The 27,593-nt window shown below is 57.1% G+C and overlaps 2 protein-coding genes across 3 annotated transcripts in view; one reads left to right on the top strand and one right to left on the bottom strand.

Moving 5' to 3' along the window:
* ATP6V0D1 (ATPase H+ transporting V0 subunit d1) overlaps positions 1-10,512 on the top strand; it is a 38,377-nt gene extending 27,865 nt beyond the window's left edge. For both annotated transcript variants that reach the window (XM_021705752.1, XM_021705753.1), the window contains exons 3-8: positions 4,115-4,293; positions 5,659-5,738; positions 9,056-9,133; positions 9,290-9,466; positions 9,575-9,652; positions 9,754-10,512. In XM_021705752.1, coding sequence (XP_021561427.1) covers positions 4,115-4,293; positions 5,659-5,738; positions 9,056-9,133; positions 9,290-9,466; positions 9,575-9,652; positions 9,754-9,915 — 754 coding nt within the window. In that variant the 3' untranslated portion in view covers positions 9,916-10,512. The remainder of the gene's footprint in view (positions 1-4,114; positions 4,294-5,658; positions 5,739-9,055; positions 9,134-9,289; positions 9,467-9,574; positions 9,653-9,753) is intronic.
* Positions 10,513-10,810: 298 nt separating this feature from the next.
* Positions 10,811-16,426, bottom strand: HSD11B2 (hydroxysteroid 11-beta dehydrogenase 2). The gene is made up of 5 exons (XM_021705754.1): positions 16,043-16,426; positions 12,469-12,681; positions 12,189-12,374; positions 11,966-12,103; positions 10,811-11,772 (listed from the first exon to the last, which is right to left on the bottom strand). The coding sequence occupies exons 1-5, from the start codon at positions 16,305-16,307 to the stop codon at positions 11,351-11,353; spliced, it is 1,224 nt and encodes a 407-aa protein (XP_021561429.1). The 5' UTR covers positions 16,308-16,426; the 3' UTR covers positions 10,811-11,350.
* Between the last annotated feature and the right edge of the window lie 11,167 nt (positions 16,427-27,593).

Here is a 27,593-nt window from a genome sequence, read left to right as displayed (position 1 = left end):
GCCCTGAAAGGGTAGCTGGGACAGTTGCTTGTGGGAGGTGAGTCTGGTCTCTGGGAAGTTTCAAGTGGGCCTCAGAGGCTTTGTCTTTAGATGAGTGAGCCTCCCTGGAGGATGCCTTCCCCCTTGAGCAGCAGCCAGGTACCTGTTGGCAGATCTTGGGCCTGGTAAGTGGCACCATCTGGGAGAGGTGAGGTCCAATCTTTCTTCTGTACCAGGGACCTCAGTGCCACCAGCTGGAGTGGGTAGCTGGAAGGAGGCTTTGTCCCAGGACAGTGGCCTCCAGTACCCAGCGGGCCTTTTAGCGTACCTGCCATTCTCCCCAGAACTTTATGCGCCACGGGCCACAGAGGCATCGGGTTACCTTAGGTTACTCCCTATCAGGTTACTCCCTCTCCTGGCCCTCTGGCCCTCTTTTTTTACAACCACTGTTTTTGGGTCCCAGCAGGGTCTCTACAGCTGGGGCTCTAGACCTGCCATGGTTTCTGGGCCTGCATTAGACCTGTCTCCGGCCTTGAGAGTGAGCCAGCGGTGACACTCTTTTCCGGAGACTGAGGGAGAGCTCACAGGAGCTCTTCAAGGCCCAGAAGGCTTAGGTCAAGTGCGAAGACCCAGCTGGGCCTCTGAGGAGGGGCAGGATTTTGATGATAAGGTCAGGGACTCATTAGCTCTGCTGTGGGCTGCATTTTGGTTATCCTGATTGCAGAGGGGAGACTGTGGCTTGGCAGGTAGTGTGCTGCGGCCACGACTTGATATCTCTGTACACCTTCTGCCCTGGGCAGGGCTCTGCAGGACTCTGATGTGATTGAGCACAAGTACTGTTTAGGAGCAGCCTCTGCTGGGAGCTGTAGGATGGACAGACTGGCAGAGGTACCTAGCCATCGGGGGCTCCTCCCCAGTGCCAGGCCAGCCCCCAGGGCCAAGATGATGAGAACATGGAAGCAAGCCATGCTTCTCCAGCAGGTGGCGCCAAAGGGTGCAGCAGAGGGACCAGGCTTGGCTAGGGGCTCTGAAGACTTCTTGGAAGAAGGGCTTCCTAAACCCCAACCCGAGACTTCTGTGGGCCCAAGCTGAGTCTTACAGGCTCAGGGTGAGGGAGGGCCTCTGGGCAGAGGAATACAGACTCCCCAATCCCCACCCCACAAGGGCCTCTTTGGCCTGGCGGGCAGCCGCCTGTCCACTCCCCAGCTGTCTTCCTCTGGAGGGAGATGCTGACCAGCTGGAACCTCATTTTCTCCTGTTGAGGCCAAATGAGGGGAGGATTGGTGGAGTGGCTTTCTGGGGGCAGGGAGGCAGCTGCTGAAGCCAGGCGAGGAGGAGGAGGATTTCCCTGCCTGCTGAAGGCCTTGGCCTTGGGGGAGAAGCAGACAGCCAGCACCATCTCTGCCAGGCCTGCTCTGCCTCTTTTCTCCCAGGAAAGACGATTCTGACTCTCACTGGGCCGAGGAGAAAAGCAGGGGCTGCTTCTGCAGCAACCTTGTCGTTGACTCAGGGAGAGGGAAGAGCGGGGCCTGGCACAGGATTATCCAAGACTGGCCTAGCCTGGGTTAGAATGGGGCCCTGGAAGGGGCTGGGGATATGTGATCAGAAGTGGCCCTTAATTGGCTCAGAATTTTCCTTGGTGCCCAGCCAGGACTTCTAGCAGGAGAGGCTGGGGGTAGCTAGGGGTTGCTACCACTGGCCCCCATGTGAATCACAGCTGGCCTGTTCCACACCATTGGAGGGAAAACAGCGAAGCCGGGATGGTAGAGTCTTCCCGCAGGGCTCTCCCCTGAGTCGCCACCAGGACCCTGAGGAGTATGAGCGCCTCTCCTGGACCCTGACCCCAGCCCACCCCCAACATAAACGGATACCCTGAGTTGTGGACACAAGGAGTGGGGAGGTTTAGAGAAAGAAAACTGGCTTGTGGGGATCCCTCTGAGAAGACAAGGCTAGATGGGGAGTGGAGTGCCAGGGCATGGGGACCCTGGAAATGGGGACATAGAGCTCAACTGCCCGGTGGCATGGCAGGGCTGAGTGCCTGTACTCCCTCTTCCTTTTTTGGACAGTGGGGTTGCTGATGCTGGTGGTTTGGGGATCAACAGGATAATAAAGGCCTAAGAAGTATGTTCTGCCCGCTGTCCCTGTCCAAAGGGTTGTGAGAGTGTAGAAGAGCATCTTCAGGGTGGGGGCGGGGGTCTTTGTGGCTGTCTTGGGGAACAGGATGGCTGGAGTGGGGCTGGATGGGATGCAGGTAGAGGGCTGCGGGAGGTGACATGTAGTCCTGTGGTACTGTGCTACGTGAGATGCTGGAGGCATTGGGAACGAGGGATGCTGTCTAGGGTGGAGGGGATGCAGGCTTGGGCTGGAGGCCAAGGCACAGAGCTCTAGCGAGCTGTCTTTGAGGTCCCTCTGCTCTGCCAGCTCTGTCAGGTCAGGGGCAGAAGGCTGGCCATTTGGGCTTCTTGGCTTGCAGCTACAAATGAGCCCCGCCTGAAGCCCTCAGTTTGAGAAGAGGGGAGCCTGTCTCTTCTCAGTGCACATCCTGTTGCTGACCCAGCCGGTTTGGGGGCGGAGAGAGGGCAGCTGCCTGGCCCCAAGCCCAGGAGAGCAGAGGTCGCAGCGGGGCGCTGGGCTGGGTGGGAGCTGAGGGAGGGCGCAGTAAGCAGGGGGAGTGGGGGTCAGGCCAGGACAGGAGCTGTGACTTCTTCCTCCTGCCACCTTCCTGGAGGGCCTTGTGGGAGCTCCCCACATGGCTGGCCCTCTGACTTGAGGCCTGGGCCACCCCTTTCCCATTTTCTCTTGGTATTTAGGGCCACTGCTCACCAGGGGTCTTCTGTGGACAGCTTCAGCCTTCCCAGGACAGGGGCCGACCTGCGGGCCACTGTAAAGCTAGGGCCAGACCTGTGCTCAGTGGCTGTTCAGGGCAGAAGCCTCCACCCTGGCTCTGACCCTGCAGTGGTGCCCCGCCCCCTGGGCCTCATCCACTCCCTTATTCCCCGAGTTCATCACTGGTGACAGGCTGGAGGAATGTTGTGGTCACTGCCACCTGACTGTGCCTGGGGCCTTCTCCTGTCTTCACCCTGTGCCCACAGAGGCGACTACAGGGCTCTGCCTCAGCTCCTTTGTGGCATTGTCTTAAACTTGCCAAGTCTGCAGCGGGCCACCCCACCCTCCCCAGCTCCATAGCCCCCTCTGCTGCCCATGCGCTCTCTAGAGCGCAGAGCCAGGGGATCCTCGGCCTGGGATGACCTGAGCCCTGCCCCCAGGCCTCTGGGTCTCCTCCAGGCCTCCTGGCTGGATACCTGGCCTTGGCCTCTGGCCCTGGGGAGGAGGCGGTGCCCTGCCTTTGGAGTGGGGCTGCACAGGGCAGCTATCTACCTGTTTCATCTCTGCCGGACCTGGGGCCCTCCTTCACAGGGGCCCTCCCACTGGCTCCCTCTGGCCTTGTCTCCTTCTCTGCTCTCTCCCCACTCTACCCCTCAGCCTCTTCTCTCCTTGCTAACCACCCCCAGGCCTTCCCCACCCAGCAGCCAGATTGACCCTAATGGGACTGTGGGACTCCCTGCCTACGTCCTGCTCATGGATCCCTAGCGCTCAAAATGCAGTCAGGGCCCTGAGCCTGGCCTGGAGTACCCGTGTCCAGGCCCCAGCCTGCTGGCTGCACCAGCCTGGTTCCCTCCCTCTGCCAGCCCTGATCTGTGCCCAGTTCCTCGAATGTGGCAGGCACTCATGAATGCCTCCAGGCCTTTGCACACACTGTTTCTTCTTCCCAGAACACACTTTCATCTCCCAGTTCTTTCATCCCCCAGGCTGGCCTCGCAGCCCCCTCCTTGTGCCCTGCTGGAACTGTTCACACCGTGGGGTAGTTACCTGTTCCCAACCACTGAAGGGGGCGTGATCTGTGCCACACCCCCAAGGGAGGGGCCGTGTGTGTCCCGGACTCCTGGCGCTGGAATATAGGGGTGCACCTGGGCAGGGAGGTGAGCCAGTGGAGCCGGCCCCAGCATCCTCGAGGCGGCATCACCATGGAGGGGCCGGGGACCTGTGCACGTGGGGGCAGGGCGCAGTGCTGGACGAGGACTTGCAGACCCCCCCCTCCCTGACCGGCTTCCCTGCTGTTGTGTGCCTCTCGCAGTTACAGCTACATGATTGACAATGTCATCCTGCTCATCACGGGCACGCTGCACCAGCGCTCTATCGCCGAACTTGTGCCCAAGTGCCACCCGCTAGGCAGCTTTGAGCAGATGGAGGCTGTGAACATTGCACAGACGCCTGCCGAGCTCTACAATGCCATTCTGGTGGACACGCCCCTGGGTGAGCCACTGGGGCAGAGGGGCGAGGCGGGGGGAAGCGCCTCCATGCAGGGTTCCTGTGGGCACCCCTGGGGGGTGATGCTGAGCCAGAAAGGGAGGCCTGCCCCCTGCTGCTTATCTTTATCTTTGCATAGACTTCCCTCTCATTCTCTCACCCTGCCTTCTGCTCCTTTCCTGTTGCTTTTGCTGGGCCAGGCAGGCTACCCCCAGGGCCTGACTCGGAGCATGTAACTTTGTGAAACTGGCCAATTTCTCAGGATGCAGGGGAGGGCGGAGCTCATGGAGAGGGGAGAGGCCCGGGTCCCTCAGAGTCTTGGGAGCTCAAACTGTGCTCGATTGTGGCCCCAAGCTGGGCCAGAGTGGCTGGCTGCCTGTGAGGCAGAGGAGGGAAGCAAATAGCTTCACTAGCCTCCACAGAGCAGGTCCTAGGGGCCAGGTCAGGCAGTGTCCGGCAGGATGCAGGGTTCGTGTCAGAGGCCAAGAAAGGAAGGGGAACTGGGAGCTTCCTGCAGGGCCCGGCCTAGGCAGTGCTGGCTCCTGCCTGTCTTGGAGGCTGCGGAGAAGGCACTAAGGCTGTCACCAGCTAGTGCCCTCATAGGCCCAATCCTAGCCCCCAGGGCACCACCTCCGGGAAGCCTCCAGGGTTAAACCACTGGGTTACAAGCTGCACTTGTTTCTGTACTAAGAGGCCTGAGCCCTGCCTGCTGGGCATATCTGCCATAGACTCTCCCAGGAACTCTGGGCTGGTTCTGGGCTGTTTGTGGCTTCTCAGTTTCTCCATCTTTAAAGAAGAGACAGACCAGTGAGTCTGAGGGCCCCTGTCAGGGGAGGGGGCTCTGTCCTGCTCTGGCCTCCACTTTCAGCCCAACAGTGGCCCTCTGGGTCACTGGTCCATGCCCACCCAGCTCATTCCTTGTCTGAAAGAGAAAGAGGCTGGTTTCCCAAATGTGGGCCCCCGGCCCTCCTGGGGGTTGCAGATCTGTGGGCATCAGACCCCAAATCCACAGCTGCCCCTTAAGGAAGGAGGATGTCATGGCCTCTTATGCAAGTCTGTCTTTGGCATGGTCTGAACTTGGGTCTGCCCCAGAGGCGATTAGATCATGTTATGGCTGGCCGCCTCTTTATAAATCAGTTTTAGGAGCAGGGATGCAGGAGAAGCTCAGGTCAGTGCACATGGCCCCGAGTATTGCTTCTGCCACTTCCAAAGCAATTGCCCAGGCAGGGTTGAGGGGGCCCCCAACCCCTAGGCGGTCAGGCCTTGTGGCAGGAGCCCTCTGTGCCCTGCAGGGGTCGCTGAACAGCAGCTGGATTCTCGCCTAGGCTGAATCCAGTCACCCCCCCTCACCCCCACGTCTTTCTTCCCCAGCGGCCTTTTTCCAAGACTGCATTTCAGAGCAGGACCTTGATGAGATGAACATCGAGATCATCCGCAACACACTCTACAAGGTAGTGCCCTCACCGGTGGTGGGGGCTGGCCTCTAGGCGGGGGCCCCTGGTGTGGTGGGCTGGTGGTTTAGGTGGGGTGCTGGGACAGGACGCAGCTGCACCAGGCTCCTATCCTGGGGGCTTATCCACTTACTTGCTGGCTCCCACGATGGGTGCAGGCTGCATGGAACAGGTTCTCCATCTCGTGGCGCCTGCAGCAGGCCCTGATAAGATCAGCAGGAGTGGCTGGTGCCCCACAGCTTGGCCTGTCAGAGCTGGCTCCTGGATGGCCGCTCCCCCCTGCATCTAAGAGGGTCACGGGCCACCACCCAGGTCAAAGCTTTCAGGTTTACCCCGCCTGGACTGTTGCCAGCAAGGACAGGCTTTGAGCAGAGGCAACACTGTGCTCAGTTCTGGTGGAGGGAGGGACCCAGCCAGGTGTAGCCAGGTCACCACGTCCTTCTCGGGTTTCCAGGCCTAGAACCAGTGTCATGTCCCAGCATCCGCATCCCCCACCCACCTTCTGCTTCCCCCCAGGCTATGGCACAGGTTGGTGACCCCTGGAGATAGAGTGAGCTTGGGATTCATGGGTCCGCACTGCCCTGGCCCAGAGAGGCTAGGAGCAGGGCTGGGAGCCAGGGCAGGGGGCCGGCCAGGGACCAGTGAAGGACATTTGGGACCGACTGGGCTCTGGCTGTAGTGAGGCACTGAGCTGTGGTGCCAGGACCCCTGATGGGCTGCAGCTCGGAACATGGATCAGGCCCTGAAGTGGGGGCTGAGGATAGCCCAGGCCAAGGGCCCTGCTGACCTAACCCTGAGAACATCTGTCAGTCGGATCTTTACAGTGAAGTTCTTCTCCTGCCTGGGTTGGAGCTAGGGGACCAACAGAGGGCCGCCGCCTGAGCTGAGGCCCTCCAGTCTCCCTCCAGGAATCTGGGCTAGAGTGCAAGGGAGGCTCTGGGGGTAGGTGAGGAGCCTGCTTGTAAGTTGCAGGGATGTAGGCACGCGCAGAAGCAAGCACAGAACGTGGGCCAAGTGGCATGCGGTTTGCTGTGAAGTGCAGGTTTCAGATGGACAGCAGGACACAGGTCTGGAAAAAGAGGCAGGCACAGGATCAAGTCACCCAGGGCCTGCAGTGCCAGGCCAGAGTTTGAACTGTGTCCTGTGGACGGGGTCAGCCAGTGAAGGTTTGCCACAGCAGGGCAGAGTGTCATCAGAAAGCTGCCTTTGGCTGCAATGTGGAGGACAGAGCAGAGAGGTGAGACTGAGCTAGGAAGATCGCCGACTTCTTTAATCGTCAGGACCGCCCTAGGAGCTAGGTGGGCATCAGTATCCACACTGGTAAGATGAGGAAACTGAGGGCTCAGAGAAGCAGGGTGGGTGGCCTGAAGCCACTTGCTAGACTCTGGCAGCCCTGGATCACACCTGGCTCAGCCTGTTTGCACAGCACGTGCTCTCATCTGCCCCGCTAACAGGGAGGCAGGCCAGGCAGTGAGCCGGGGCTGTGCATGTGCACGCCATCTGAGTGCTCCCGCCTGCCCAACTGGCCTGCTGCCGGGATCCCTGCCCTGAGACTGGGTGAGGGGTGCGGCTGTCCCCCCAGCCTCACCCACACCCTCACCGGGCCTGACTGGTTCTAGCTGGAGTCACTGGCGAGGGCTGCTCGGGCACCAGCTCGTAAACACGGATCCAAGGCTGAGGGCACCGTGCCAGGACCGCCCGCTCGTCAGGCAACGTCCCAGCCCAGTGGCCACAGATGGGAGATTAGACGGACCCTCAATGCCTGGCGGGTGGGAACTGTGGGCAGCTGGTGCAGCAGCCGTGGGCTGGCAGGCTCCAGGGGACAGGGTGGGGGTGGGGAGGTAATCTTGGTACCTGGGCCTTTGGGGTCTTGCCAGTTTCTTCAGCTGCCCTAGCTTCCTGAAGAGAGTCTGGGCCTATCCCACCGCCTCCCCCGACCCTGGGCTCAGCCTCTCCAGGGACTGGTATGGCTCGGGGAAGGCTGCTGGCTTCCCCACAGATTGGAGCTGCAGGCCCCACCAGGGCAAGCTGGAGATTTGGGCACAGCCAGCTTGGCTGGCCGTGGGGAGAAAAGTGGCTGGGGACAGTCATAGAGGAACTAAATCACCACCAAGCATGGTAGGATTGGCAGATTGGTTTCTGCCACTCAAGCCCTCTGATTCCTGGGGATCTGCTGTGCTGGGGTCCACTCTCTCCTTCCAGGTTTCTGGCTCCCTGACCTGTCCTAGACTTCTGTTTCCTGTGACCCCAGTGGTCACCACAGGCCTCCTCCTGAGCCCCACTTGCCCAGGGCTGCTGGCCAGGCTCTGCCTGTGCTTGTGGACTCCTGAGTCTCATCTCACCTCCTTGGGGCAGCAGAGCCTGGGGCCCAAATCAACTGGTGGTGGGTGGAAACGTCTCCGAACCTTGGAGGGCAGACCTCGGTGCTGAAAGCTTTCCAGGCCTCCCAGCTCTCACCCTCAACCCTGAAGAAGAATCTCTAGCCTGTGGAGCCAGAGTCCCTGTGACCAGGCCACCAGAAAGGACCCAGGAGGATCTGAGTGAAGGGAGCTCCCTGGGGGGGCCGCAAGACCATCCCCTCTCTCTTGACAGGTGCCTGGTTGGTTTTATGAATGAGTGCTGGCAGGGAACTAGGGCCTGAGCTGACCTGTCCTTTCCTCATGCCCAGCAGATCCAATTTGTCCAGGCAGGAAGTGCTCATTCCCACCACAGCCCATGGGCCCAGCCATTGCACTGCAGGGCTGAGCAAGCAATAACCATCCCTCAGCAGGAGCGGGGCTGACAATTTGCTTGCCGCTTCACGATGCGTGGGAGCTACCTGAGGGATGGAAGGAGTTCTGTGAGGTGGGGTGCCAAGAGGGGCCAGGGCACCCAGGCCAGGCTGTCTCCGTGAACTCTCAGGAGTCACCTTCCTTCCCCAAGCCCATCAACTTGTGGTTTGCTGAGGCTGAGGAGGGGAGGTTTGGGGGAAAGGCAGGCAGAACAGCTGGGGGCAGATCGAGCCCCCTCTGAGCCTGGCCTCCTATGGGATGATGGTGTAGGGGCGTGTAGGGGGCAGCGCACCATGAAGCAGATGGTCGGCCAGAAATTGCTCTGTCACTCCTGGGTGCCGAGAGACAGCAGGCCAGCTGATTAACAGTTGGAATTTGTGGCTGTTTCCGAGGCTCTGACATGGGGGCTCCCTGGCCAGTCCATGGGTGTGATGTTTGGACTCACCATGCAAGGGACTGGGGAGGGAAAAAGGGAACTGTGAGGAGGAGGCCAGGCAAGTCCCCCAGTTCCCTGCCTGGGTTGAGTAAGCCCCCTGGTCTGCACAGGCCTACCTGGAGTCCTTCTACAAGTTCTGCACCCTACTGGGCGGGACCACGGCCGATGCCATGTGCCCCATCCTGGAGGTAAGTGCCTGCCCACCCTCCCACCTGCCGATCCCTGGTAGCCCGGGCCTGGGGGAGGCCCTGACAGCTGACTGGCGACCGCCCCAGGCCCTGACAGCTGACTGGCGACCGCCCCCTTCCCTTCCCTCTCGCCATGCCTGTGCCTCGGCCCCACAGTTTGAAGCCGACCGACGAGCCTTCATCATCACCATCAACTCGTTCGACACAGAGCTGTCCAAGGAGGACCGGGCCAAGCTCTTTCCGCACTGCGGGCGGCTCTACCCGGAGGGCCTGGCCCAGCTGGCTCGGGCTGATGACTATGAGCAGGTGAAGAGTGTGGCCGACTACTACCCGGTGAGTGCCCGGCTGCAGCGTGATGGGCGGGCCTCCTGGCATCTACATCCCCACCCCATGCCCCACAGCGCCCTCACGCTCATGCTGTCCATCCCTCCCCTGGGCCAGGAGTACAAGCTGCTCTTCGAGGGCGCAGGCAGCAACCCTGGAGACAAGACCCTGGAGGACCGATTCTTCGAGCATGAGGTGAGGGGTTGCTCCCCTGCCCATCGTAGGGAGGGGTTGGTGACCTGGGCCTGACTGTGCCGTCATGGCCACCTGCACACCACGCCTGCCTCTGTCTGTAGGTGAAACTGAACAAGTTGGCCTTCCTGAACCAGTTCCACTTTGGTATCTTCTACGCCTTTGTGAAACTCAAGGAGCAAGAGTGTCGCAACATTGTGTGGATTGCCGAGTGCATTGCCCAGCGCCACCGCGCCAAGATCGACAATTACATCCCCATCTTCTAGTGCCCTGGCCCGAGGATGCCCACAAGCGTGTGTCTACGTGTGCTGTGACAAAGCCCATGGTTCACATGCCTGCCCTTGGGGGTAGCACATTGTCTTAGTGACTTTCGGTTTCCCTGACCCTCTCTGAGATGGCTCTTGGGCCTGAAAAGGGGCTGGGCACCTGCTCTCCCTACCAAGGATGGACCAATTCCCCCTCTACCCCCGCCCCCCGCCCCAAGGAGGACCCCTCAGTCCTCTGTGTACAGCCACTGACATGTCTGAGAAGCATGTGGTCACTTCCCTGAGAACCCCTGGGGCAGCGTGAGCCTCCTCTTCCCTCTGTGGTTGGCCCAGGGGAAGGATAGAGTATGTGTCCTTGAGGCATAGCTCTGCAACCCTGTCCCTCAGCTCTGCCCCCTGAGACAATAAACTGCCCTAAGCCTAGCTGTCTGCTGTCTCCTTTGGGCCCCAGTACCTCTTTCAGACCCCCAACTTCCCTTGGGTGCCACCCTTGTCGAGCCCACCCCCCCCCAAGCTTTCGACCTCCCTCGCTGGCCCTCTCCGTGTGCAGCCAGGTGCTGCAAGGTGGGGGAAGTCACTGGAGGCCCAGATAGGCCTGTGGAGTTGGGTCCTGGCCCTGGAGGGTCCCAGGCCCCCCTGTTTGCCTCATTGAGCCCCACTACGCCCTAGGCCAGGGGCACTACCCCCATTTCACTATGAGGAAGCCCAAATCTGTGGATAAATGATCTACCCTTGGTCAGTGAAGGGGGATAGGTGTGAACCACAGAGCCTGTGCCCAGAGCCTTGGCCCATGCTAACACCAGGGCTTCCCCAGGCAGTTCCCAATCTGTCACCCAGCCACAGCCTGTCATCCAGGCAGTCACCCCTCTCCCAACACAGCATCTTTCCATTCTAGGAGAAATAAAAATTTGTATTTAAAAGGTGGCAGTTGGGCAAGTGGGGTATGCAGCCTCCCTGGGGCTAGGGGGGCCTGGGGTGGGTGGTCAGGGCCCTAATTCTTGAGCTAGTCAAGACACAGGATTCACCCTTTGAATTGCAGCACTGAGGCACTGGTGCCTTGAAAAAATCCTGAGGGGGGTGGTCCCCACCCCACCCAGTCACTCCTTAGTGTGCAGAGGCACTGTCTGCGGGATCCTGTCAAAGTCTACAGCCAAGTCTTGCACAAAACTCCCCATCCAGCTGGGTTCTCCCAGCTACATGGTGGAACCTTGCACCCAGGAGGGTCTGTGTGGGCTCACGAAGCAGTAGAGAGGCCGGGAGGTTGACTGGGAAGCCTCAGCTTCACCAGGCCTGGCCTGGGGCACTGACCGAGTGGGTAGGGCTGGGGTCCTTTAGGGCAGGCTCTAGGGCAGACTTGGGGGTCACAATAACCAGGGGAGGGCCAAGGGCTCCTGGGACCTCCTCTGCCGGAGCAGCTAGGCCGTCTGGGCACTGCTCATTGGGCTGCCATGGGGGGAGGGCCTGGGTTTGGGTCCGGGTCCGGGTCCGGGGCTGCATCCTGGGCTGGGGCCGAGCCAGACAGGCCAGGCCGCAGCGCTCTCGGCAGAAGGTGGCTGATGAAGAAGGTCTGCAGGAAGCGGCGCCGCAGGCCCTCAGGCAGGTAGTAGTGGATGAAGTAAATGAGTCCCAGGCCGTGGCCCGGATAATAGCGGCTGCAAGGCCGGGCGGCCAGCAGAGCGTCGGTGATGGCGTCTACGACCGGGCTGAGGTCCGGCAGCGCCAGGCGCAGTGAGTGCAGGAACTGCCCGTGTAAGTGCTCGATGTAGTCCTCGCCGTAGGCCTGCAGCAGCTCTTGGGGCAGGCTGGCCAGCAGCAGCTGTTTGCGCTCCTCCCACTGGCCCACATTCTGCACTGACTCTGGGGCGGGGAGGGGGGAGAAGGAGCAGCAAGGTCAGCGTGAGGTCAGTTACGGAAGCCAAAGCCAGACTCAGGCCCGTCTATCCCCCAAACCAATCCCTGCCTCCAGCCAGAGCCATGCCCATTTCTCAGACCTGATCCCACCCCAGAGAAGACCACACGCATATACCCCCATCCCAAACCCGACCCCTACCTGTCTTAAAGCAGCCAGGCTGGATGATGCTGACCTTGACGCCCCAGGGCAGAAGTTCACAGCTGCATGTGTCCATGAGCAGTGCCATGGCCGCTTTGGAGGTCCCATAGGCTGCCAAGCATGGGTATGGCATGTCTCCTGGGGAGGGATTGGGAGCGAAGCAGCTCAGCCTGCGCCAGAGGCTCCGGCATCCCTCCCCGCTCCAGTGGGGAAGGGCCCTCACCTGCTGGGCTGCCCACAGTCACGATGCGACCCCTAGAACGGCGCAGCAGTGGCAAGAGACCCTTGGTCAGCTCAAGGGCACCAAAGAAATTCACCTCCATGCAGCTGCGGAATGTGGCCACTGGAGACAGCTCCACATCGGCCACCACATTGTTGTGGCCTGCGTTGTTGACCAGGCCCCACAAGCCTGAGGGTACAGAGAAGGGGGTGAAAGAAAGGAGGAAGCTCTGGGTCAGGCCAGCAGCAAACCTCTAATCCCTGGGGGAGCTACGGCCACTGACCTGTGCTGGTGGTGTGGGCCTTTGTGAACTCCAGTGCTCGGCTGATGTCTGCTGGCTTGGTGAGGTCCATCTGCAGCAGCCTTAGGCGAGGGGAACAGCAGGCACGCAGCTCTAGGGCGCCGGGGCCATCCAACTTCAACACGGTGGCCAGCACCGTGAAGCCCATGGCATCTAGCTTCTTGGCCGTCTCCTTGCCAAAACCAGAGTCACAGCCTGGCCAGGGCAGGGCAGCCAGTGAACTCCCACTGTGGCCCAGTCCGGCCTGAGACAACTCTAGGATCACCAGGGTCCGGACAGGATCCAGGCCCCCGGATATCCAATCTTCCAGCAATCAGCAGCCCTCCCTCCTTTCCCGGGTTGGCCTCTGCAGGCTTCTCCCCTCTGGCTGAGCACCTGGGCACCAGCTCTCTCACAGCTGCCAACTCCTTGACTCCCCATAGCTACCCCAAACATGGCTTACGATTCCCACTTTACAGATGAGGACATTGAGACCTAGGAATGCGAAGCTGCTTCCCAAAGTCACTTAGCCAACAAAGAGGAAGGCCAGGACTCTCCTGGAGGTCAGCATGAGACCCTGTCTCAGCCCCGGTGTCCGGCCTCCTTTGCTCTCAGGCCTCAGCTGGCGTGCGTGCAAGCACAGCCTCCCTCCCTTTCTAGCTGCCCTTGCCTAGGCTTCTTCCTCGTACCTGGCCTAGGAAGCAGCCCCCTCTCTGGTCCTGTCCCATCTTGCCCCCTTGAATCCATTCTCTACCTAAGCAATCAGAGAGATCTTTCCAATAATGACAGTATCACTCTGCGGCTGAAAACCTTTCCAAGCCCGCCCCCTCTCTCCCCCCCAGCCCCCGGGATGAAGCCCAAGCTCTCAGCTCCCATCATCACAACCTGAGCCCCACCTCCTTTCCCTGCCAACACCCCTACTATTTTTCCAGGCTCTAGGCAAGCTGGAGGCCCATCCCCACCTCACCCTTGACCCCCAGCTCTTGGAATTCCAATCAGTGGCAACAGTGGGGCATTCTCTGAGCCTCAGACCCACTTGCCCCTAGGACAGGCAAAAGCCTGGATGCGGAAGAGAACAGACCTGCATTTGAATCCCTTCCCACACCCAACAAGTGTGACCTGAGGTCAGTTACCACTTTGGAGACTTAATTTCCTGTCTTCAGTATGTAGAGAGAGGAACCACCAGGCAGAGCCAGAGTGGGGATCTGATAAGCAACGCTCCCCTCCTGATTGTTCCCATTCTGATCCTGGCTCCGTGGGCAGCCAGCAAGTGGAGGGAGAGGCCTGTGAGCGCCGAGGCTCTCTGAGACCTGCCTCCCTCGTGGTCCTGCTGAGCAGAAGCTTCACAGTAGCCCTGCTTCTCCAATTCTGGACACTCTGGGGCGGGAAGCCCTCCCCACCTCAGCCCCGCCCCCTCTGCTGCGGCGGAGAACAAAGCTGGGCAGGGGGCTGTGAGCTGGGCGTTGTGTGGGTGGCCGGGGGATTGCAGACAGCCCTGGGCTGCTGGGTCCTTCCAGAGCACGAGGCGGCTGGGGGAGGCGAGTGAGCACATGTGTGTCCACTCACCTAAGCTCCCTCCCAGAGCAGGCAGGCCCTTCACAGTGAAATGGAGGCCTTCCAGAGCCTCGGCTCTGTGGTTCCCACAGTCACCCATGCCTTGCATACCCTGTTGTTCACCTGTACACACCTCCAACCTGCCTGCATATTCACACGGGGTTTCAGTCCCATGAGACCCCCCTGCCACCATCAGTGCACAAATGTGCACACAAAGCACTCGGCCACTCGGCCCAAATTCTGACTCCAGGGCTGAGCTCTTGGAGTGTGGCCTTGGGCAGTGGATTTCAGGGACATTCTCCAGCAGCTCTGGCAGGCTCAAGATACTGTTCCTGGCAGGTGAGGCAGGGTCTGGTCACCTCTTTGTCTTGCAGTCAGGTGGCGAGAGAGGAAACCGCAGAGAAGCTGGAGCGGCCCGGGCCATACCCTTCCCTCTCCCATCGCAAGGCTTTACAGCCAGAGATGGGGGAGCCCAAGCCTCAGATGGCGTCCCACCTCTGCCCTCGATCTCAGGCTCAAGGCAAGGAGAAGTAACAGCAGCAGCGTGAAGGCCTGAGGGGAGATCTCAGGAAAGACTGCCCACTGGGTCCCTAGTACCAGCAGACAGCCCAGCTCCTGTTGAGGCAGCTCACAAATTAGAAGGCAGAGCTCACAACCTACCAGGAGGGTCTCTGTATCTTTCCTTCCTCAATCCCCTGAAATTTCATACTGTACTCTGAGCTCTGGTCCCACTCATCCAGCCTGAACCCTGCTTTAACTCCACCCTCTTGCTGAAGCCCAAAAGCCCTCATGCCATCCTTATTCCCACCCCACCTCAGCAGTCTGGCTTCTTGCTTGGCATTCAAGGCCTCTTCTGAGGAAACAACCTCATATCCCACCACATCACAGCAGCCAGGCTGGTTACTGATTACTGGTTACTGGTTACTGTTCCCTACCCAGGCCATGCTCATTCCTGTCTCAAACCTTTGTCCCATATCCACACTTTGTCTGATCCAAAACACCTTCCACACTCCACCTATCTTCACTCATCCTCCCAGGCCCAGCTCAAGGATGGCCTCTGGGAAGTTCTCCCAGGTCCATCTGATCAGGCAGGACCCCCTACTGGACAGAGCCTCTGAGAAGCCAGTCTAGAGGCAGCCCCCAGCCCAGGGCCCAATGTAAGGGCAGAGCTCTGAGAACCAAAGCCATGGGAGTTGGGGGAGAACTAGGCTGCCCTTCCCCCAGTACCCCCTGGCCTTTCTCCTCCTCCCCACTTCCGGCTGGGCCTCAGTCCCCCTCCCCACCCCCCCACGCCCCCCTCCGGTCCTTCTGGTGACAGATTTAGTCCCTGCTCCAGACAAAGGGAACTCCGCCAGGCGGCCAGAGGCACCTGAGTACAGCTCTCCAAGACCTCCTTCCTGGGCACTGAAGACCAGGAGGAATGTGGGGTGGGGTGCTGGTTGCAGACTCTGGATGGCTACCTCAGCAGTTTGAGGGTGGGTGGTGGGTTCTGAGAGGCAGCTGAATGCCCAGACGCTCCTCATGGTGACCTCAACCTTTTCTGGAGTCCAACGATCCCAGCCAACTGGGGGGTGGGCGCCCCAACTCCCCATCTAAGCGCCTTCCTCTGACCCCAGGGAAGAGGAGATGGGGCGTCCCACGTGGGGATGTTTGGCAGAGTTCAAGGGGTGACCATCCTCTAAGTCCCTCAGAGCACGCCCCCGGCCAAAGACTGCTCTCTTGGGGAGGGGCGTAGCATAAACCCCAAACTCCAGGAGGTTCCGTCTTTCTCATGCAGCAGTTGTCCCCGCGCACCTGCCCACTCACGGCCTCATTTTCCCTCCAACACTCTCCACAGCGGCAGGCAGTCAACCCGGACTTAGGGAGGTGCCTTGCGCTTCCTACTTGGCTCACTCCCGGCACCCAAGGGAAGGCGACACTTCCACTCCTGCGCTGGGGTCCCGCCTTGCCTTGGTGTGCTCATAGGGAGCCCTCGGAGTGGTCCCGCCCTCGAGCCTGGAGTCCCCGCGCTCCGCGCACTCACCGGTGATGAGCACCGCGCGAGTGGCCACGGGCAGGCGCGGCGGGCGCGCCAGGCGGGACAACGCGATCCAGCCGGCGGCGGCCAGCACGGCGAGTGCGGCCGGCGGGGGCAGCAGGCGCTGGCACAGCCAGTCGAGCGCAGCCAGCAGCACCAGCGCCGCCAGCAGCGGGCGGCCCAGACGCAGGTCTGCGCGCAGCAACTGCAGCAGCGCGCGGGCCGCCACGAGCAGCCAGGCGCCGCCCGACGGCCAAGACCAGTGCTCCATGGCGGCCGGGCCGGGCCCGGCCGGGCCGGGGCGGGGCGGGACCCGGGCTGGGGAGCAGGGAGAGGGACTCGGGGTCCGGGGCGAGGGACGCGGGGTGCAGCAGAACACCGGCTAAGGGCGGGGGGACACTCGCTTTCTCTGTTCGCCCTCGGGCCGGGCTTATAAAGAGCCCCGGGGGCGGGGGCGGGGGCGGGGCGGAGGGGAAGGGGGCGGGGCTTTCCTCCACTTCTCACCCGCTCCCTCCTCCGGGCAGGTGCCCCCCCCTTCGCCCCGCCCCCGCGGCCAGATCGGCTTTCTAAGAGGCCGGAACAAAGTCCCAAAGTTGCTGCTAGAGGAGGAGCCGCCTCGCCGCGGACCGTGCCGGGAACAGGGCCGGTCGGTGTAGCCCTCGTTCCTGGCATCTGCTCACCCCTTCCCCCTCCCCCACCACCACGCGCCCAGGGCCGCTGAGCCGCCGCTCCCAGGTGAGCACACCCCGCTCACACTTGCTCAGAACACCTGAGGACACGCACAACCTCCGTCAGCTTGCCACACTGACAGCACCGGCGCGGCCTTCCGGCCTGCGGGAACAGCGCGGGGAAGCAGCCCGCCCACCCCCGGCCGGCCGCCTCAGCCGCAGCGGGCACACGCGCCGCACTCGACGCTGTGCGCGGCCGCAGGTCCCTCGCGCGCACACACACGCCCTGGCGCGCGCTCACACCTAGGCAGCCCGCGGCCACAAAACCGGCTTGTGGCGGGGGTGGGGGGAGCAAGATGAATGCCCAGGCTCTTGGGAGTCTCTCGCCCCGCCTTCCACCTTCTCTCCAGGGCCCAGTCCTGGGGATGCACCAACCCCACCTCCTTCTGCCTAGGTGTGTGGGAGTGCAGGTGTGTGCGTGTGCGTGTGTGTGCGTGTGTGTGGCGGGGGCGGGGGCTCACAGAAAGTGTCTAGGCTTTCCATTACCTCCAGCCCACCCTCCGACCGATACTCCTAGAGTCAGGCCAATGGGGACACCTGGAGGGTCAGTGAGGGCAGCCTCTAGGACAAGGTGATCCGTGTCTGACTCCCATGATTCCGCAGGGTATAAAGTAAGTGCTGTGCGTGTGGGTGCATTTCCCTGCCTGTATATATGAAGCTCTGTGTTTGTGTGTGGCCCAGCGGCCCCCCATCCTGCCCACCCCCATGTCTGGCACCCTGTGTTTGGCATCCATGCTAGGGCTCTGCCAGGCACTAGGAGTTGGTGCCAGCACCTGGCTGCCAGGCCCTATTTTGAGGGCAGTAGGTGCAGTCCATGGCAGAAGGAGTCCCTGCCTCCTGTGGGCCTCTGGAGGTCATGGACCCCTCCCAGACCTGTGCTCAATCTCTATCTTAGGTGCTCAGGCTCTGTGCCAGGGCTTGGAGGCAAAGCCTCCTCCAAAGCCTTCTCTGCCACCCAGGCATGGCTCCCCGGTGGGCCACAGGAGTCTCAGGGAGGGGGCTGGGAGCCATTTAGGAAGGGAGGCTCTGGGTGGAGGGCCCATCTCCTGTCCAGAGCCACTGCTGTGCCTTCATGTACTCCTCCACTTGTAAGCACGGATGGCAGGCTAGCCCTGGCCCTGGGAGTCAGGACTTGCCTGGCAAGGACATGTGTGCCTACCTTGAGTACATGACCTTGTGTACCTGTTTGTGCCAGGATTTGCAAACACTTGTGTCCATGTCCTGTGCCATGACCCTGCATGTGCATGTGAGTACATTTGTGTGTGTTGTCTGTGCTTCTGATGACTCTCCCTCCATATGGGTCATCCTTTGGAAACTCAGGGAAACATTCCTCTTCTAAAACCTGCTGACTTCTGTTGCCCTGAATCTATGGCCCAGGCTCACAGGTAGACACAGCAACCTTGGCCTGGCTTCCTGACCTGAGCTGTAGACCCTGGATTTGTGGGAGCTCCTACCCCCGCTCTGTCACCCTACTGAAAGTCTGACTATGGTTTCTCCTGCCTCAGCCTATTAAGGGCTTCCTTGGAGCTGGAGAGGGGGTTTAGGGGAGGAAGTGGGGTGGGGGTCCCAGGCAGTTTTCAAGGTCAAGGCCACACAGGTAGTACTAGCACTTGCCTGAACTGGAATCGAAACTAGGGGAAGTGGCAGTGGGACAAGAAGGTGAGAACAGAGACTGAGAAGCAGAATCCTACACTGTCCTGAGAAGGAACCATGAAGGATCCTGACTTATTGGGAAGCCCATGGTGGGGAGAAAGACTTGCTGAGAGGGGGTATAGGGAATTGCCTTTGGCTGCAGAGTATAGGATGGCTAGGATGGGGAGGGGGTGTTTCCAGCTCATCTTCTGGGACGCTCTGCCACCTTGGACAGAACCATTAGTCTTGTGCGATTTGGGTCTTGTGGGACTGGATGATCTGGCACATTTTTATATGTGCCCACCCAGCCCACCCAATTCATCCTACTTCCAAGGCCAGGAGGCCAGGCCTCCTTCCTGGGATCTATGCTGCAGCCCCCTGCGGCCTCCTCAGCGGCTGAACCCTTAGCCCTCATCAGGTGGAGATGTTCTGGAAGTAGAAAGAAAGTGGTTCAGGCAGTCATGGCTGGGAGGGGCTGGCCCAACCCTGTCTGAGGCCTGGTGCCAGTTTGTGCCTGCCCAGGGGCAGAGAACCAGCCTCTGCCAGAACCAGGAGTCTGGGCTGGCAGGGGCCTCCAGGGAAGAGAAGGGAAGGGGGGCAGAGGGCAGGAGCCCTGGCAGATAAGGCAGGGCCTGGCAGGGGCAAAGGAATGAAGGGCAACCAGAAGGATCAGAGCCCCCTAGCCACCCCACCCCTAAGCCCTCAGCACATTGTCTCCCTTAGTCCTTAGTCTGACACCCCCCTCTCCCCCTCCCCCCCACCACCCGTGGTCTCTCCTCCCCCTTGGTCAGAAATCTAGTGAGCCAAACCCTTAGCTTGCCCCAGGCTCCAGAGGGTCACGGGTTGGTGGGGGGCTGGCTGGTTGGCTCCTGTCCGCTCCAGCTGAGTCTGGTAGCTCACTGGCACCATCTGCTGGCCTTTCTGGAAGGGCGCGGCTCTGAAGGGGATAGAGTGAAGGTGAATGCTGGATTTGAGGATGAGGGGAACAGAAGCAGGTGTGGGGTGCCCTCGCAGTCTCCAAGAGTTCACCCCCTGTCCCCTGGCCACACTGGGGTTCCTGGAGCCAAGACTCCCTTGTCATGTCTTCCTACCTCGGTGGTGCAGCTCGGAGGCAGCAAAGTCCCAAGGAGGCCCTGCCTTGCCCTCTGCTCTCTCCTGGCACCCCACCACCCCTACCTCCCAGCACATGGCAGAGGGGCCCACCTTCCTGCCAATGGCCAGTACCCCCACCGGGGTTGCAGACCCCATCCCTACCCATCCTCAAAGATAGCCAACTTTTATCGAGTTTCTACTGCGTGCCGGGCCCAGTGCTGGATGCCCTGGGTTCATAACAACAACTGGCCTCTCCCACTGGTAGCCTCAATGGAGAACTTCTTTCACCTCAATTCCATACCACTCCCCTCCAGCACTGTTCTCGTGCTCCCCCCTTCTCAGCCACAGAATTTAATTTAAAATTAAATTCTTTAATTTTAAAGAATTAAAATTGTCTACAATCACCATCTCCACTCTCTCCCCACCCCCACTCTAGCTCTGCATGTCTCCCCCTCCTGACCTCACGAAAGGCCACCAGAAAAATGACATCCCAGTCCCCAAATACCATAGACACATCTCTGCGCAGGTGTACTTAAGCCCAAAGTCTGGGATCTCGAGAACTGTGTTCATGCAGGACCACGTTTGCCACATGCAGCCTCTTAAACTTCATTCTGAGGGCGAAGGAGAGCTGGGAATGGTCTTGAGCAAATGAGATACCTGTCCCAATTGCCAGGAAACGGATTTAGAGATGGGGGAAGAGTGGAGGCTGGGAGTTCTGTTGCTGCATCCAGACAAGGGACAGGAACAGAGGTCTGTTTTGGGCTAACGGAGCCCAAGATGCTCGTGGACGTGCAAGGGCCGAGCCCAGAGGCACCTGGATGCCCATGGCCTCCAGCACATCCCACAGCTCCCTGGCACGGGAGGCCAGGCACAGGACATCGACGACTCACCTTTGTGTGCCCTGGGCGTGAAGTGAAATCCCTTTATTTTTAGAGGAACCCCATCTAGGCTGTGCATCTGGAAATCAGGCCCTTTTGTTAGCGGGGAGGGGGGATGGTGAGGCAGGGGAAGCAGACTTGCATTTTCAAATTGTCTTGCACCCTCCTCAGAACTTTTCTTTTGCCTCTAGGATTGAAGGCAGATATTTGTGGATTAGGGTCCTCAAGTTTGGGAAACACTACAAGAATGTGCTCTGAAACGTTTTCTGGACCAACCCCGGGGGGGAAGGCAAGCCCAGTTGAGAACACTTGCCAGGAGAGCTTGGCTGACTCCAGGTGAAACCAGCTGTCTCGGATCCAGCAGTGCGGTTTTGAGTCATTCATAACCCTCTGCCACATTTCCTGTGTGTTTGTTGTATGCCAGTCCTTGTGTGCGGTTTGCTTGTCCTTTATTTTATTTACTATCTTCATATTGTCCCTGTGAAGTAGGTACTATACATGAGAAAACATGGGGCTCCTGGTGGCTCGGTCAGTTAAGTGATCCACTCCTGGTTTCTGCTCAGGTCATGATATCAGGGTCCTGGGTTCCAGCCCCAGGTGGGGAGAGTCTGCTTGTCCCTCTCCCTCAGCTTCCCACCCCCATCCTGCTCTCTCTCTCTCTAAAATAATAAATAAATAAAATCTTAACAAAGAAAGAAAGAAAGAAAACAAATCTAGAGAGGCTACAAGGTGCTGAAGGTCACAGCCATCCAGACGCTGGGCTCCCAACCATCTGGTCACACTGCCCCCTGGCCTTCAGCCTAGGGGGTTGGCAATACCCAGGTGAAAAAGACTATCAACTTTTTTTTTATTTGCTTCTAGATTAGAAACATTAAGGCAAGTTGTTAAAACTAATTCCAAGACTTGCTTCTTTACAGCTTCCGTCACCCCTGATTTAGGCTTTTTTTTTTTTTTTTTTGGCAGAACAACTGCAAAAGATACAAAAATTAGTTGCTGTTGGCTAGCTGGTTTAATTTATTTGCATATATAAAATTCAGCCCCACCCTTGGTGGCTAATAACCCCCCTGGGGAAGCTGTGGCTGTTTTCTGATTGCTGGTGGGGAGGCCTGTGTGCGTTGTTTTTTAAATAAACTGAAACCAGATGGAGGGGGGTTTTGTTCACAGCCTTGCCTACAATTTTCTCCAGCAAATTCCTTGAAAAGCCAACCACCTATGAGTGGTGCCTGTTCTCCTAGGAGGTCTCTCACCGCTGGTATGCAAATGGCGAGCAGGGTTGGGATTTATGAAAGTAAAACAAAAGGAGGGGCAAAAGAAGCTTCATGGGGCAGGGGCTTTCAGGAATGCAGGGTCCTTTCCTTGTGGAGCCCCGATTTTAGGTCTGCACTTAGAGTTTGTGTCCTCATTCTCCCCTTCTCCCTGGAATTGGGGGTTGGGCTGGGGAGGTGGAGTCTTGGGCTGAGCTTGAGTCAGAATCACCCGGACCCATCACTTGGTGAAAATATGGATTCCAGACCCCTGTATATATCCCATTTGTACTGCTAACTGCTGGTACGAGACACCAACCCTTCGGATGGGTTGATTTTTGAGTGAGTGGAGGGAGTTATAACCCCCGGAAGGGGCCCAAGCCATTCTGGCTTCCATCCTGGGAAGACCAGTTGCTCAAGGTGGTTATCAAAATATTTTTAACCACCAGCCAGGTCTAGGGCTTTTGTAATGTCCCTCGAGCACCTCGTTAAGCGATTCCTTCTTCGGAGAGATGAAGCAAATGCTCCCACTGGTCACAGTGTCAGGGGGTTAGCATTTTTCTTTGGAATGTGAATTGGGTATTGTCATAGCGAGGTATGACCCAGTCCCCGGGCAGGGGAGAACACTTCTTTCCCAGCTCCAACCTTCATTCCTAGCTCAGAAAACTGTTCTTTTGAATTCTGAGCCTTTTCAGATAATTGTGTCAGGTTACATAAGGTTTCGAGATATGAACACTCAAAGGAAATTCCGCTGGGAACAGGCCTGAGAGGTTCCGGCACATAATTTGCTTTCAAGTATTCCAGGAAAAATTCAGGTGTCTCAGGCCTGCACATTTCTGAAATAAAGTAACAACAGCCAGCAGCTTTGCATGCATGTACCATTCCCCATAGAAATGAGCAAGCAAAGAGAGAAATTTCATGCAGGATGGAAATACCCTCCCTGGGGAGCAGGAGCAGGGTTGGAGACTGGGAGGGGAGGTCATTTACAAAGAGGACAGCTTTGACCAGGCTGCCATAGACATTCTCACCGCACAAAATACCCTTTACTACCCCCCCAATGCTCCCCTGCATGTGGTAGATACAAGCCTTCAGTTTTCCAAGAAACATAAAATAAAAACTGAATTACTGGCAGAGAAGCTTTAAAATCTTTAGTTCCTCGGGCTCTGTGGGCACATTTTTCACACACCATGATTTTTATTACATTTGCCTCCAAGGGACAGCCCTGCAGCAACTCTGTTGCATAAAGCGCTGTTTCCAAACACCTTGTCCCCAACTAGAGACACAGAGTAAGTTTTATCTAGGTCCGAGAGAGTTCTGGAGGGGTGACATCGTGTTCCAAGCTGTACTGGTTATAGTCAACAGTGGGAAAGCTGCCAAAATCTTCTCACCAAGGAAGCTGAGAGAATATTCTAAATACCGAGCAGTACTTCTTTCTTAAAGCACAAAGTGGTCATAAAAACCATTTAACAAGGAAAAATTAATGGGAGGAAAATGTCCTGAGAATCTTTACGAGGCATATGGAAAAAAATAGATTTACTATGTTGAAGGGACGATAACATAGGAAAGTCAATTTTTACACCAAAAATAATTCACCAAGTATCATTTATTTTACAAAGGCTTCGCCAGAGAATTCCTGTAAGAAGCACTATCTTTTCATTTATTCCTTCCATCTTCCCTCCCTCCCCCCCTTCCTTTCTTCAGCAAACATTTATTGAGTGCTTGCTGTGTTGCGGGCTCTGTACTAAGGAGCTAGATAAGCATCATTCCTCACCGTGTGGTCTCTCCGGCTCACTGGAGGGACAGCCCCTAATCAGATCACTACACAATCAAGGAGCCACTGACAGCAGAAACCGGAGTCCCACGGCGCTATGGGAGTAACGGCGTCTTCTATTCTGAGGGTCAGGGAAAGCTTGCCCAGAGGAAGTGATGCTCCAGGTCGCAACAACATCAGTGCAAAAGACCCCAGTACGACTGCGAGCCTGGTCCTTCGAGGAAATGGAGGCCATGAGGCTGCAGGAATTAACCGGAGCCAGGGGGCACGGGAGGTCTTGGAGGCCACTGTGAGGAGGAGGTTTTGATTCTAATTTCATTGAAATACTGCTCCCTGGGGAGGAGGGAGAGTCATGATGGTGGTAGGCAGGAAGTAAAATAATCAGTTTGGCTTTAAAAAAATAAAATTTTTTTTTTTTTTTTGACAGCCACAAGTTGTGAGGAGAATGGGCTGATGGGGATGCGGAGCCCACAGTAGAAGCAGAAAGACCAGTCAGGAGGCTACTGAGCTTGCTGGGGTAAGAAATGCTGGTGGCCATGGGGATGAGCCAAGTGGATCGGCCAATTCATCCAGGGTTCATCGGAAAGGATACTGTGACCCAGACAAAGTGGACCCAGAGAACAGGAGCTGTGGCTGACCACATCCCACCCGGGCTGATTTGACAATTAAAATTTAATTTCGTTAGTTGATGAAATGGATAGCATAATCTTCCTGACGGAAAGACAAGCAAGGTCTAGAGGATTCGTATCGATGTCTACTATCAGCTGAACACTCTGTGTGCTTTGTAAGTATGAGCACATTTTCAGTCCTCATCACCCTCGTGCAGAAGCTCTCGTTACCTTCGTTTTACAAAAAGAGCAAATTGAGATTCACAGAGGTTAAGGAGTTTGCCCAGCTGGCGATGGTAGAGCTGGGATTGAAACTGGTAAACTACTGACCTGCCCTGGGATGAGTGACAAGTCTCAGGGGGCCCAGGCACTCAATGGCTCTAATCAAGGATGAGCTGCTCTTTCCTGGCCCAGAGGTTCTAGGAGTCATGAAAGCCGGCTCAGAATCTTCACACATGCGTGTGCAAGCCCTTAAAACCACAGCTGGGCCTTCTCTCCCCCTCTGAGCTCTCCCACCCTGGGCAGACCTACCTTGTGGGTCAGGAGCAGCTGCTGTGGATAGGAACAAGTCCTGCCCGAGGGGCTGACTTCTGTCCCAAAAAAATGGGCCGCACATTTTCACAGAAGTTGGCCATGGGTGGCAGGAGGAGCTAAAGCAACACTCCAAGTAAAGGTAACCCTGTGGGAAAAGGCCTGGGGTGGCAGCAGATGCTGTGGTTTCTGGGAGCTGCATAATCCTCAGAGAGGACAGGGACAGGGAGGTGGATAGGAACTTGTTGAGCAAGCCCTGGTAGCCATGCTTTGGTGTTTCAATTCATCCTAAATGCAAAAGGGAGCCCTGGAAGTATTTTACGCAGAAGACTGATCAGATGGTATTTTCATATTGAGAAGGTTTCTCTGCCGTTTGTCTGCCCTGGGAGCAGGCAATGTGTTGCCTCCTTTAGTAGGTGGTGCCCTGGGTGGTGTCAGGTTCTGGACTGGGGACCACACTATGTTGACAGACTGCAGAAGAATATGATCAAACTGCCTGTGCTTGTAAAAAGCCAGTTTGACCAGGGGCACCTGACTGGCTCAGTCGGTAGACACGGACCCTGGATCTTGAGGTCATGAGTTCGAGCCCCATGTTGGCTGTAGAGCTTAATAAAAATAAATAAATAAATAAATAAAATAAAAAGCAAATCTGGCCAGAGGGAGTCCTTTTCTCAGAGAACTTGGCTTGGAGTCACTCGGACAGACATGGAGGGAACCTGAGCTACCACTTGGATTTTTGTTTCAAAGGAGACCAGTTTTAACTCATTATATGTATGTGTATTTAGCCCTATTTGAAACCCACTATATTAATTTCCTACTGCTGCAATAACCTATTGCCACAGCATACATTTAAAAATAATACACGTTTTTTACCTTATAGTTCTGGGCATCAGAAGTTTGAAGTGGGTCTTACTGGGCTAAAGTCAAGGAGTCAGCAGGCTGGTTCCTTCTGGAGGCTCTCGGGGACAATCTGTTTCCTTGCCTTTTCCAGCTTCTAGAGGCCGTCTGCATTCCTTAGCTCCTGGCTTCTTCCTCCACCTTCAAAGCCGGTAGCGCAGAGTTGTCATATCTCTTGACCTTTGCTTTCATTATCACATCACCTTCTCCCATTCTGACCCTCGGGCCTGCCTCTTATAAGGGCCCTGTGACTACAGTGAAGCCACCTGGAAAATCCAGGATAATCTCCCCCATTTCAAGCTCCTTAATTTAATCAAGGTCCTTTTTGCCTTGTAAAGTGACATATCCATAGGTTTCAGAGATTAGGGTGTGGACATCTTTGGGAGGCAATTATTCAGACTACAACCCACTTTAACAAATAAAGAGAAAGGGGGCACCTGGCTAGCTAGGTCAGTAGAGCATGTGACTCTTGATCTTGGGGTTGCAAGTTTGAGCCCCATGTGCGGTGTAGAGATGACTTAAAAGTAAAATCTTTAAAAAAATTTAAGAGAAAGAATGATAAACCCGGCAGCTGGGAGAAGAATGGCCTAGAAGTAGCCATTAGATAGGAGGCTGGGGCAGAATCAGCAAGGAAGATGGTGGTGGTCTGGACTGGAGTAGAGTGGGAGGAACGGACACTAGACATGCTTCAGAAGGAGGACTGCCTGGTCTTGGGGACTATCTGGGTTATGTGGGCAAGGACCAGGAGGAGACTGGGTTACGTGGGCAAGGACCAGGTAGTTAGTGGTGCCCTTTGGAGGGCTTGAGCAGAGGAACAGGTTTGTGGCAAAGACAGAGAGGGCATATAGGGATATGTTGCATTTAGATACTCATGGGACATCCAGGAGAGGTGCCTGGGAGGCAGGTGGACCCAGGGCCTAGAGGCTGTGACTCTCAGATTCCCTCCCCTCTATGATGAGCATAAATGGGCTCATCCTCTACATTGATTTCTGGGTCACCACCTCTGTTGGACCCTAAAGTTCTCCAATTCCAGGTAAGAGTCATCTTGATTGACATCTCAACAAGAGAAATCATCTTGTATTTCTGAGGCCAGAGTAGCAGTGCTATTTATTCCATAATGAGTTTGAGTTTATCAGACCTGGAAACAAGAATTTATATGGTAGAGAGATTAAATCACTTGCACAAGGACTCACAACTGGCTTTTGACAGAGCAGGAGTTGTTATGTTGCTTTTATCGTATGCATGTGGCTCATACATTTTAGGCATAGGGATGCTTTCTGTCCAGCCCATTCTGAACAGGTAGCCAGCCAGCTACTCACCATTTTAGGGACCTGGAGCTATGGATAGGACAGCTGGTGGAAGACAAAGTTTCTTCCTGTTTTGTGGTGGTGGTGTTTGCTTGTTTTTTGAAAAAGCCTGAGCTCATGGGAGAGTCCCTTTCCAGGGCACCCTGGCTTTCAGGGAAGTCAGGTGCAGCAGGGAGGTCCCTAAGGCAGGGAAAGGGAAGAGAGTCTTTGGGCCCTGGGACCCAGGAAGCAGTCACCTGTCCTGGCACCTTTTTTTTTTTTTTTTAAAGATTTATTTATTTATTTTTTAAAGAGAGAGAGAGGAGAGGCAGAGAGAATCTCTAGCAGACTCCCTACTGAGCGCAGAGCCCAATGTGGGCCTTGACCCCAAGACCCTAAGACATGACCTGAGCTCAAATCAAGAGTCAGTGACTTAACTGACTTAGCCACCCAGGGGCCCCTGTCCCTGGCAACCTTGGGGCAGCAGGCATGACCCCTCAGAGCCCAAAGCTGAAAGTCCTGTGACAATGGCTGTGGCCTCAGTACCAGAGAGGACCTGTGACTTCTCAGACGGCCGCTGTAGGAGATCCCGAGTCCTTGGAATAACCTGGGTAAGAGGAGCCCAGTGGAGACCAAGACTGAATTTCCTACCAGCCTGGAGGATGGGGGCTCCCAGTAGGATTTATACTTGATTTAAAGGAAATATAAAAAGGAGATAATTTTGTGCTATATATTTTGCTCTTACACTTCACACTTTATATTATGGGGAAACCTACATATTTATTTGGGTATTTGTATCTGTCTTTCCCTTAACCTGTAATCTCCCTGAGGGGCAGGGATCTCGTGAGAGTTCCCCATGGAATGTCCAGTGCCCAGCCCACACTCATAAA

Source organism: Neomonachus schauinslandi, chromosome 16 (genome assembly GCF_002201575.2).
Source record: "Neomonachus schauinslandi chromosome 16, ASM220157v2, whole genome shotgun sequence".
NCBI lineage: Eukaryota > Metazoa > Chordata > Mammalia > Carnivora > Phocidae > Neomonachus > Neomonachus schauinslandi.
This window is presented reverse-complemented; position numbering and strand designations above follow the sequence as displayed.